Raw genomic sequence first — 13076 nt, 5'->3', positions numbered from 1 at the left:
CTATTTCTGGATTTTTCTTCAGCATTCAGTACCATCCAGCCTCACATACTGATTGGGAAACTGAATAGTATGAATGTAAACCCATTTATCACATTATGGATTCCGGACTTTCTTTTAAATCGGTCACAATCAGTCAAGGTAAAGGACACTCTTTCAAAAAGCATTCATTCAAACACTGGCAGTCCACAGGGGTGTGTCTTATCACCATTACTCTGTACACAAGTGACCCGAGACAGCACAATGACCACTGCTCCATTATGTACAGATGACACCAGGCTCATAGGACGCATATCTGGGGAGGATGGAAGCCACTACTGTACTATCTAAATCTATGTTTCCCAACACTGAGGGGGTCCGTGGTAAATTAAAATTAGGGTGGGGGTGCGTGGACAACATCAGGGGGTCCACGAAAGGCTTAATAAAAAGTAAAATAATGGATGAAGATTTAACTTTTTTGAAAACAGTCAAAGAAAAATATTTGAAAGCACCGTCAATGCAACAACTCTTCGCGACATCTGAACGAGACGATGATGGACCGCGTGCTTCTTATAACATTATAAGTCCGGAAAGCCGCACACCATCGGTGAAGAACTTATTCTACCAGCTGTATGCGAAGTAATATGCCCGTGCTGCATAAACCAGCTTCTAAGAAGAAGCTTATAAGAAGAATTCCACTGAGTAATAATACAGTACAAAGAAGGACTGACAAAATGGCTGAGGACGTAGAAAATTCTTTATGTGAGTACTTAAAAACATCTGAATTTTCTATACAGCTTGACGAGTCAACTTTGCCAGGAAACGAAGCTTTTACTTTTAGCTTATGTGAGATTTGTAAAAGAAGAAAACATTTGCCAAGAATTTTCCGGGGACAGTCCCCATTTTGTCCCCACTCAGAAACATGTCCCCGATTTAAGATTTCGTCCCCGGTTTCAGCTGGTTCACTTTTTTGAATGTAACTCATCACCACGATAATTTGAACTCGGCGCGCGTGCGCGGTGTTTTGACGGAGCTTTACCGCATCCTGCAACCCCAACAACAATGTCCCCGGACTGGCTCAAAAAAATCTGGTCACCTTATATGAAAGGTGAAACAACATTTAATGCATTAAAAGAATTTTTCGATGCAAAAGATATACCGTTGAGTACGGTGTTCCGGCAATGGTAGGACGACACCGAGGCTTTCTGGCAGACTTAAAACAAGCTATACCGAAAATATTATTTGTACATTGTGTCATTCATCGACAACATTTAGTCGCCAAAAATCTCAGTGAACGCTTGCATGGCTCACTAGATTATGTCATTAGAGCAGTTAATAAAATCAAAAGCAATGCCCTTGAATGACAGATTATTTGCTCAACTTTGTTTGGAAAATGACGAAGATTATAATGAGCAGCACGGTGGCTGCCTCACAGTAAGAAAGACCTGGGTTCGCTTCCCAGGTGCTCCCTGCGTGGAGTTTGCATGTTCTCCCTGTGTCTGCGTGGGTTTCCTCCCACAGTCCAAAGACATGCAGGTTAGGAGCATTGGCGATTCTAAATTGTCCCTAGTGTGTGCTTGGTGTGTGTGTGTGTGTGTGTGTGCGTGTGTGTGTGTGTGTGTGTGTGTGTGTGTGCCCTGCGGTGGGCTGGCACCCTGCCCGGGGTTTGTTTCCTGCCTTGCGCCCTATGTTGGCAGGGATTGGTTTTCAGCAGACCCCGTGACCCTGTAGTTAGCGGGTTGGATAATGAAGATTATAATAGTTTACTACTTAACACGGAAGTTCGATGGTTATCTAAAGGTGCACGTTTGGATCGATTTTATGCACTCTGATTCATTGTTCTTTGATTTGCGGCTCGATTTAATTAATTAAAAAATGGCATAGCTTATATGACTGACTTATTTGCCAAATTTAACGAAACTAATTTGAAGTTACAAGGTGATCAATTAAATTAATCAAAACTAAAAGTATAATATCTGCGTTTGTTGCAAAACTTTTCCTGTACAAACAAAACTTTGGGGAGATGAGAATGCCCTCAGTTTCTAAGTCTTTCAAAATTGCAAAAATGAAGATTTGCTTGCTTATTGTCAACACTTAACGGCTCTTCATTCTGATCTCAGCCAAAGATTTGAAGACATTCTTCACTTGAGCATCCCCGATTGAGTGTTGAGCCCTTTTGCAAGCAGACCCACAAACTCCGATGAGTCCATACTAATACAGGAGCAACTCATTGAATTATCCACAAACGAGGAGCTGAAACCAATGTTTGAACAAGGATACCACAAATTCTGGTTACAAAAGCAGATACCAAGTTTATATCCTGCATTATGGGCCACTGTACAGAAGCTCTTGATTGCTTTCCCGTCATCCGATTTAGTAGAACGAGGATTTAGTGCAGTTACGAGCCTCATCACGAAAAAACGAAACCGACTGCAAATTAGTGCTTGTGGAGACTTACGAATGTTACTCACAAACATCGAGCCGAACATAAATAATCTCATATCATCCCATCAGGTTCACCCATCTCATTAGTAATATTGAAAAATAATATGTTTTTGTATTTTAAAACAAAAGTTATAATTTCAATAAATATTACTTTAAATACCAAAATATTTTATTTATGTTTTATTTTTACGTCACCATTCAAGACATCAAAGTTAAATTTGTAATTTTGCTATTATGTAGTTGTGTAGAGTTATTTCACTTGGGGGTTCATGGTCAAGTTTTTGCTATGAGAAGGGGTCCGTGGGCATAATAAGTTTGGGAACCTCTGATCTAAATCAAGTGGACTGTATGGTAAACTGGTGTAATAAAAACTTTCTCACTCTGAATGTAAAAAAGTCCAAAGAAATGATATTTGATTTCAAGAGACAGAAACCTGTATGTTCACCCATTGTTATTTTGGGGGAGGAGGTAGAAATAGCAAATAAATATAAATACTTAGGAACTAACTTCGATAAAAATCTTAACTGGAATTCAAATACAGAAAGATATTCTCTAAGTGCAATCAGCGTTTATTTCTTCTCCGTAAACTCAAACTATTTAAAGCAGACAATGACCTTATGCTGTCCTTTTATCTAGTGATGTGCCGCTCGCGAACGAGCTGGCTCTAAGTGCCGATTCCTTGCAGCGAACGAGAATATTCAGTTGTCAGCTCGGCAGAGAATCTATGCAGGCAGGGGCGGGACTTAAAATTTAGATTGACACATCATCCAGCCAATCACACGCAAACACAGACTAGGATCATACTATTATGTATACGAAGGAAGGGGGGAAGACGCTCCGAAAACGAGTAGTGATGCAGGCCAGGCGCACAGTTGCGACAGAGAGAAGAGGTGCCGGATTTAAATGCATGCGCGTCGGCCCATCCAAGCAGAGGCATCTGGTATTTCTGAATGCTAACCTGTGCTAAAGACTTTTATCAAAAGTGTCATAATGTTAAGACTTTGGCCTTTATTTATTTGATTTGTTTGCTTTGGTTGCTGTGTTCAGATGTTCATTCAAAGGTTTGATTAAAATGTTAAACAACAGTAACTGTATTTATTTTTTGTAACGGAAGAAAAATGCATAAAAATAAGAGTTTTATCAAAACACTGAATCAAAATTTGCTTACCAACACACAAAACATTCATAATTGCTAAATAAGGTTAAAATAGAATGCTCAGAGTGATACTAAATGAAGAGCCATTTGGGAGCCAGAAGAGCCGGCTCTTCTAAGGGAGCCGAGCCAAAAGAGACGGACCTCCCATCACTACTTTTATTGCAGTCTCATTCAGTCTGTTATCACTTTCGATTTCATTACTTGGTTTAGTGGTCTAACAAACCAAATTTTAGAAAGGCTCCAGAAGATTACTAAGCATGCAGCTAAAGTTATTGGGGCTGATGGAGAAGATCTGGCAAGTGTGTGTCAGAGGACACTGCTAAAGAAACTAGAAATCATCTCAATTGACGACTGACATCCATTACATGTAGAACTTAACTTCAGTAAATCAGGAAGGAGAGTCGCTTTGAAAACCCACACAAATCGCTCTAGAAATTTCTTTCTTCCTAGTGCCATACGACTTTTTAAAGAAGAATATCGGAGAAAATGATTAATGTTTGATATGTGTCCTGTAATCATTTTTGTGTAAATATGCATTTATCAAACTGCCTTACCTTAACCTCTCTTGTCTCTATTTGTTTTGCTTCATTTCTTTCTGTCTTGTTATTGGATGCAACTGAGAAGGCAAATTTCACGTTTTCTTGTGTAAGCATGACTAAATAAACCAACCTTGAACCTTGGTGAAGTCACAGTTGTTATCTGCGAGTCTCACCAGTCACTGTGGCTTGCAACTCCTTCGGAGTTCTCAGATGTCTCTTGGTGGTCCCTCTCACTCATGTTCTTCTTGCAGAAACATTCAGTTTTTGTGGATGGCCTGCTCTGCGATTCTGCCATATTCTTTCCATTTCTTAATGACTCGTTGAACTAACTCCAAAGGATATCCAGTGACCTGGGTATTCTCTTGTCTCCATCCCCTGACTTCTGCTTCTGATGGGGCTGCTCGAGTGTTCTGTTGACTTCATTGTGTGGGTTAGACCACCATACTGATTCACCACAAGCTGAACCGCCCACATTCAGGTGCATTTGCCATACGTTCAATGGAAACTCTGGACAGATGATCTTCGTTGAATTAAATCTGTGACTACTAATACTAACAAACGGGCTGCACCGGTGATCATTTAGGGCAGTCATGTTAAGGGATGTGGACACTAATGATATCGATTATGCTGTGCTTCATATTTGTAATTCATTTAGACCACTTTGCAGAGCCCTGTTTTCACTTTTGAGTGTTTTTTTTTCTGTTCATCAGTGTCAAAACTTCAAATTCAGTCCACTGTGGTTCAATGTTGTGTAACTATGAAATGTGTAAACTTCCAAGGGTGCATACTGTCAATTGGCACAATCGTCTTTTCTTAAAACCTTCATTCACTTCAGTTAAGAAGACTGCAGAGTCCCCAGGTCTCATGTGAAGGCTTCTCTGTGTGGTTAAAACAAATCTGCTTGGTTAACGTTGTCAGTGCACAACTGAATCTACCTGTTAACTTTTAGACAGTGTCCCAGCTGAGAAGGATTATCTGCCCTTACCTAGCTGGGGGGCCAACATAATTAATTGTACAGAAGGGAAGAGTAACAGCAGCAATGGATGGGAATCACATGCCCAACTGGAATGCCAAAAGACAAAAGTGGTGGTGGCACTGAGGCTAAGGATCTGCACTGGTATCCAGAAGGTTGCCAGTTCAAATCCCTGTTACTGCTAAAGGAGATCCTACTCTGATGGGCCCTTGAGCAAAGCCCTTAACTTGCATTCGCAGTACAATGGCTGACCCTGCGCTCCGACCCCAAGGGGTATGCGAAAACTAACAAATTCCTAATACAAGAGATTGTAAAAGGGGAAATAAAGTGATGAGGAGATGGACAACACTTGCCTGGGAGGAGTGGAAGAGAGATGGAGATAAGCAGTTTGTGCAGTGTAAAAAACTGCTCCACTGACAGACTGAGAAGATCATTCCTCCCCCAAACTATGCGACTCTTCAATTCGACCAGAGGGGGTAAACGTTGAACATTATTCAAGTTATTGTCTGTTTTTTTATGTGCATTTTTTTTTTTATTACTCTTTAATTTAATATTTTTGCTGCTGGAATATGTGAATTTCCCCCTGGGATTAATAAAGTATCTATCTATCTATCTATCTATCTATCTATCTATCTATCTATCTATCTATCTATCTATCTATCTATCTATCTATCTATCTATCTATCTATCTATCTATCTATCTATCTATCTATCTATCTAAAGGAGCACTTGTTTTGAACCCAGAGTTGCGTCTGGAGTTTTGGGACTCAATGATGTCTCCTACAGCTCTCAGCTCCACACACAACTCTACAAAACAAGTATTTATTGATCAGTGTGCAGCATTACACTGCACAGTCCTTTTCTCTCCTCCTCTTGGGCGAGTGTTGCCCGACTCCGACTCCCCAGGTGAAGTTGAGGCCCGACCCACAAGTTCTTTCAGTCCCAATCACTTGTCTCCCGAACATTCACTTCTGGGATGCCGTTCCATTACAAAAACAACTAGCTAATTTTCTCACGTGAATTTAAGAATTTTTAGGTAACTGTAGAGTTTCCACCCTCCACAAGTAAAAAAGTTTAATTTTAATGATTCATTAATTGTTTAGATTTACTTCTATCCTTTTAACTGAGTCAAGTCTTTTATTCACTATAACTCGTCTGCATTCTCTCCCAACTAATGACTCAATCTTGTCCTTTACCCCCAGCCAATAAAGTCATTTCCCACCTGCTGGTGACAGAGCCCAGGCCAATGTGTGCCACCCCTGATGCCAACACTGCAGACAGCAGCAGCATCCAGACCCTGATGACCCTGTGTGACCTTCTCAATCGGGAGCTACTCATGGTGATCAGCTGGGCAAAGCAAATTCCAGGTAAAAGTTTATTACGTCGAAAAGACATTTCAGTAATTGGTAAGCCTTCTTTTAGAAAGAAGGTGCCTTAACCATTCATTAAATAAGCCAATGGCACACCACTACAGTTCATATCACAGTTTAATAGGGTAAGAGTGAACTAATGCTTATTACTTCTTAAAGAGAAATAAACCACTGAGCGCTGTTCTACTGTATATTCTCCTAATTGAGGAATGTGTCAGTCAGTCTTTACTGTATACTAGCTGTTTCACCCGGAAGAGTGATAACATGTACAGGGTGAGGCAGAAAGGATGGATGTTTTTTACAAAATCACAAAATTGTTAATTTTTTCTTACAAAGAAATTTATTGAAAGATTTGAGTTCATATTGAAATAGCATTTGACAAAATCACGTGTGGAAAACAACATCTCCCATGTGGTGTCCGTTATCATTTCTGAAGGCGTTCATGGAAATTGGCCTCCACTGTTCTCAACATTGCTCTGTCGATTTGGGTGACTTCCACGTGAATGGCTTCCTTCAGTTCCTCCAATGTACAATGTATGCTTGTATACATGTGCCTTGAGGTGACCCCACAAGAAATAATCGCATATGGATAAGTCAGGGGACCGAGGAGGCCAATGGATGTCACCAAACCTGGAAATGAGGTTGTCATTTTGCTCAAAAATTGCTTCCATTTCATGTGCTAAGTTCAGTCGCTGTGCGTAATTCCCGGCCTTCAACTGTTGCACAAAGGCCAATTTGTAGGGATGGAAATGCAGGTCTAAATGGAAAATTCGCCTTACCGAACGATTACTGAAGCCAAGTTCAGAAGAATGCTTCCGAGCAGATCGACTTGGACTGCGCAGCAGGGCTAGTCATACGCTTTCCACATTTTCAGGGGTACGTGCCGTTTGTGTAGCCCCCAGCGGTCTTTTGTTCATTAGTGTACCTCGTGTACGAAGTGCTTTAACCCAACGTAGGATAGTGTTACGAGCGGGAACAGCTTTATTTCTGTGGATATTGAAATGGCAACGAAACTCACGCTGAACTGCGGTAATAGATTGGTTGTTCTTGACAAAACAGTCGTACGCAAAAATGTGGTGTTCTATTGTCCACGGCTCCATGGCTTCAACTAAAAAGAAAATAAAAAAATGCTAAGACTTCGCAAACCTAACGCCACCTACCACACATCTGTCACTCCACCTAGTGGTGAGTTCTAGCCATTTTAAAGACGTCCGTCCTTTCTGCCTCACCCTGTATGTTACATACTGTACGTCAAATAAATAAAAAAAACACATCTGACACTTATGACTGCCTCATCACAGCACCATTTTTTTAATTATTTATCAAGACTTGCTTTTCAGTTAATTAATCCGTAAGATTTTTTTTACTGTGAATTTAAGTGTAAGAGTGAGAGAAACAGAAGTAATGCTGTAGCAAAGAACAATTTGTAGATCATCAGTAATCATCACAATAGTTCAGTAATATTATTGAGATGTTATGGAGTGCGTCGAATACTCGACAATCAAAAACATTCAACTCAAACACTAAAAGACAAATGAGGGTCAAACAACACACACACCCACCTGGCAGATCCCCTGAAAGTGACACCGACTCTCACTCCCGCTCCCTCAGCAGACTTTTGTTATTCCAGTTCAAGTATGGACCCCATCACAAATTGGTCATTTGATTGCTTATTATTAGCCCTGTACAATAAACTGAATGGGAACGTTTTTGTTCATCATAAACTGAGCATTCAGAAAAAGAAGAACAGCCTTTTTGATATGATCAACTATTATGAAGTTTTTGAGTATGAGTGGCAATTATAAAATTATTCTTCTTCGTCAATGTGCATAAATTAATATTATTAATATTATTAAAATAATTAATAGGTTAATATTATTATTATTATTAATTAATATTATTATATATTTTAAATTATTATTCATTATTATTGGTCCAGATGACATACCTGTGGAAGCATGGAGGTGTTTAGTAGAGATGGCAGTGGAGTTTTTAACCAGATTGTTTAATGGAATCTTGGAAAGTGAGAGGATGCCTGAGGAGTGGAGAAGAAGTGTACTGGTGCCGATATTTAAGAATAAGGGGGATGTGCAGGACTGTAATAACTACAGGAGGATAAAATTGATGAGCCACAGCATGAAATTATGGGAAAGAGTAGTGGAAGCTAGGTTAAGAAGGGAGGTGATGATTAGTGAGAAGCAGTATGGTTTCATGCCAAGAAAGAGCACCACAGATGCGATGTTTGCTCTGAGGATGTTGATGGTGAAGTTTAGAGAAGGCCAGAAGGAGTTGCATTATGTCTTTGTGGACCAGGAGAAAGAATATGACAGGGTGCCTCTTGAGGAGCTGTGGTATTGCATGAGGAAGTTGGGAGTGTCCATATATTCGATCTCTTTTCGCTTTTACCTTTTCATAAATATCGCATTGAATTTTGATTCCCTGTTTGGATTTACATCGTGACAATGCAACGTATAACTGCCTGTGAGTGAATATCGTTTCTTTCTCTCCACAAGAAATGTATCTGACAATAGCATTCACACAAATGAGATATGATTTCTCTTGTGAGATTTCACTTTCACCAAACAACAAATCTTTCAATTCTCATGGATACGCCTCTTCATTGGGAAGAAACACTACTTTTTTTTTTCTCTGATGGCAACACGAATTAGACAATCTACAAGTCTCCAACTTAAAGTTTAAATCCGAACAATATATTCGATCTCATTTCGCTGTTCCATTATTTCACCAAGTAATAATTTCCGTTTGTTTGCGCTAATGTGATCTTTACTATACTTTTTTTGAGACTTTCGAATTTTCGTACTTCCATTATCTCTAACCTGCTCTGTATGTGTACCATGCCAACATTTGTGAATTCTTTACGATGTTCTACTTTGTCATCTACTCTTTGTCTTTTATTTCCGGCCCCGGGCGTAGTTAAATCTCTTGGCACAAAGTCTCATCTCGCGGGACGTAAAAGTGTCTCTCTGAGAAAATCACATCTCATCTCCTTCCAACCTTCCAAGATATTTTTTTATAGTAGATACACTGTATGTATATAATATATGGGGTGTGCTCCAGAGTCCTAGACCCCAGTTACAAATACACATTCACAGCCAAGGGTTTGAATAAGTTAATTTATTACACCCAGGTCCTTTCTTTAAAACAAGTACTTACAAGCACAACTTCCATATTAATTCCCCTCTATGCTCCTCCAGGCAAGCCTTATCCTCCATCTCAATGACTGCAACTCCCCTGGATGAGGTCATGTGCTTCTTTATGCCAGACCCGGGTGTACTTTCAATGAAACACAATTATGCCCTTGAAGGGCTTCCGGGTCAGGCAGAACATCCTTAAAAGTGTGTGAGACTTTTCCCCACAGGAACTTGTCTTCCGATAGTGACTTTGGTTCTGCCAGATCTCTTCCTATCAGAGTTACTACCAGTTCCCAATTACCTTTAAACTTTGTAGGACACCACTGTACTCATTGACACTTTGATTTTATTTGTAATTTCTTTAAATGAAAGGCCTACACTTTTAAGGATAATAACGCTCTGTCTCATTTCCTTGCCATTGTCACTGGAATTTACAACTTTCTACAGTGTAACATTGTCCAAGTAGTACTTCAGAGGGTGCAGTAGCACAGTCTGAGCCAACTCTGCTTTAAGACACACACACAGGCTTTTTAAGTAATCAACAGAGGGTGGGACACCCACGCAAATTGTTTGCATCAACTTGCAAGGCTTCATTTACTTTAATTGTCACAGAACATCTGTAGATTGTAACCTGTTAATAGTTCCCTCCAGAAGGCCCATTTGTAATATTCTGAAACTTCCTTTTTTTAGCTTTTTCTAACCTAAAATTTAAATTTAAACCTCTGGCAGTTTACTGCTTTCCTTCTCACCATTTTAGGTCATTTTGCATTTCAGCTAATTAAGTTTGAGGTAAAACTGGAAAAACGGAGGTGTTCTAAAGCAATTGACTGGTATTGTGTGTGTATATAATATATTAGCCATTCCCCACGGATCCGCTTACGTAGTAGTGAAACAGGACAAACTTTAAAAATCAATAAACAAAAAGGAATCGCTAGCTAAGTGGAGGCAAGGTACACTCCAGAACACAGAGGTAGATCAACTCCCCACTCCTGATGTCACGCTTCACCCTCCCCTCAGCCCGCAGCGTCTGTCTCGGATTAGCACGAATATATCACTTCTGCAAGTGAACTATGATTCCTAGCATAATGAGAGAAGTCGCAAAATCAACCGGAATGTTCTGTCAAATTCTAGAAAAACACCTGATCTAAATCAGTTTAGTAGCTTTCTCATTCACTAGCTAAGTGGATGTAAGGTGCACGCCCCGAGGCTGGCTCATGAATGAGGAGGGCTCTGCCCCCCTCCCCTTGGCCCCTGCGTCTCTTTCAGATTCATGCAAATAAATCAGTACCACAAGTGAACTCTGATACATACCGCAATGAGAGAAGTCACAAAATCAACTGGAATGTTCAAGCAAATTATAGAAAAAAAACTCGATCTAAATCCATTCAGTAGTTCTCTCGTGAAAAGCGGACAGACATACAGACAGACAGATATAGGATTTTATATAAAACATATATACTGTATATACAAAGCCCGGGGGGCCCCACGAGCATAGGGTCCCCATGCTAATCTATGTATGTTGTGACTTGCTGAGTAATAGTGTAGGTAGGGGTCCCAGTGCATTGCTTTGCCTGGGGGCCTATAATGCTGTTAACATGGCCCTGTATATATATCCTTATATATAATTTGATAGTATCCTTATGTATGGTGTTCGAGTCAATACCTTGACTCAATACAAGTTACAACCATGCAATGGGACTCTGCCTCTGCAGTTAGAACATAACGTGGCAAATGCGGACTCAGTATTGCATGATTGGCTAAGAATGTTCGAATGCTACAGTGACGCCGCTGGACGACCGAGTATAGTAAGTCGATGTTGGTTCGATAGAGTGTGGTACAGAAAGTAGAGCTGCAGATGAGGATGTGAGTGAGCGAGAGGGGTGTCAGTTTGTAGGAGATCAGTGAGGTTGCGGAGAGCTTTAAATGTTAAGAGCAGTATTTAGTACAGTATTCTGTAGTTAACAGGGAGCCAGTGAAGCTGAGAGAGAATCGGTGTAATATGTTCAGTGGATTTAGAACAGCAGGATATTATCCTGGCAGCAAAATTTTGAAGAAGTTGTAAGCGATGGATAAGTTTTTGTGGGATGCCAGATAGAATACCATTACAGTAATCTATACGTGAGGTGACTCGGGCATTAAACAATACTTCAATACTGTGTTGCATAAGAACAGGACAAAGTCTAGAAATGTTTCAGAGATGGAAGAAGACAGTCCGAGAAATGTTACTAATATGGGAGGAATTATATAATAATAATCATTATTATTATTAGTAGTAGTAGTAGTAGTAGTAGTAGTATTTAATAATTGCCTTTATTAGTGTATAAATGGATATACATCATTACATTTAAACGATTCGCCAAAATCTGTTGTATGTAAACGATACTGTTTTAAACATTATTGTTTTTTCATCAGAAAACCCTGTTTCCACGTCTACGTGTATCAGTTTAAATGGCACTTTTACCACTTGCAATAGGGCAGATGTGCTGACGTATCGTGTCGACTGGGCAACACAGTGAATGCAGCATCTATCTATATACTGTATGTCTATGATTTGTTCGCTTTCCGAAGTAGTGTAAATAAAGTAAATTCATCTCACTGAGGAGCGTATTCTGTACGTAATACCATGTAACACATTATAATTCTCCTACTTTACGCGAATATACCCATGCCACTGAAAAAAAGACGTACAATTCCACGGTCCACTTCAGATGCCAGAGAAAAGTCTATTTCAAAGGCATCTCAAACGCCACAGCAGACACAATCCAAAGTGGACGAACTTACAATAAAATGTGAATCAGAAAACTGTTTGTTCTATTTCTATGTTCTGTTTCTTTCATTTGGGAAATTCACCAGTTATAGATTCCCGGGCAACGCCGGGTACTCCTGCTAGTATATATATAAGTACTAGGGGGCTCCGCCCCCTGCTCGCTTCGCTCGCCAACCCCTGGTGTTGGGAATGACAAAGAGCGTGATGTATGAATGAGATATAGAATAGTGTGACGGTGTAGATGATGCAAATAGAAAGCAAACAATAAAGTGTGTGGCACAGTGTAAAGGTTTATTTGAAAATTTCTTTGTACACGCCGTTTAAGTGTAAAAGGTAATTCCAGCTCAGAACTTGTAAGGTCATTTAAGATGGTTATTGTTGTGATCAGAGTCAAGTTTGTCAGAGCTTAGAAAGAGTTGTGTCTCTCCAGGAAGTAATGGAATGACTTGGGTATTAATGTTTTCCATATTAATATTTTTTGGACATAATATAGTGCGTTGTGTTAAAAGGGGCATTTGGTCTAATGAGATTGCTGTTCGAAATGTCTCTGTAACTAAGTTGTCGCAGATAAAGGCTTGAGGAATTGTAATAATATGTGCCTGAAGTCCATCTGTATTGGTGAGTGTACCATCTCTCAGTTGTAATAAGCAATTGTTATGATCTGGTTCTGGACATCGTATCTTTTTTACTAACTGTAT

The 13076-nt window shown here is 39.8% G+C and overlaps 1 protein-coding gene across 1 annotated transcript in view; it reads left to right on the top strand.

Annotated features, from left to right (window-relative positions):
• Window positions 1–13076, top strand: part of esrrd (estrogen-related receptor delta) — a 91576-nt gene that overhangs the window by 42418 nt on the left and 36082 nt on the right. Inside the window, exon 5 of the mRNA XM_028820426.2 lies at window positions 6292–6456. Within this exon, the coding sequence (XP_028676259.2) occupies window positions 6292–6456 (165 nt within the window). The remainder of the gene's footprint in view (window positions 1–6291; window positions 6457–13076) is intronic.

Source organism: Erpetoichthys calabaricus, chromosome 1 (genome assembly GCF_900747795.2).
Source record: "Erpetoichthys calabaricus chromosome 1, fErpCal1.3, whole genome shotgun sequence".
NCBI classification, from domain to species: Eukaryota; Metazoa; Chordata; class Cladistia; order Polypteriformes; family Polypteridae; genus Erpetoichthys; species Erpetoichthys calabaricus.
The sequence above is the reverse complement of the archived record's forward strand: the minus strand, read 5'-3'. Positions and strand labels throughout refer to the sequence as shown.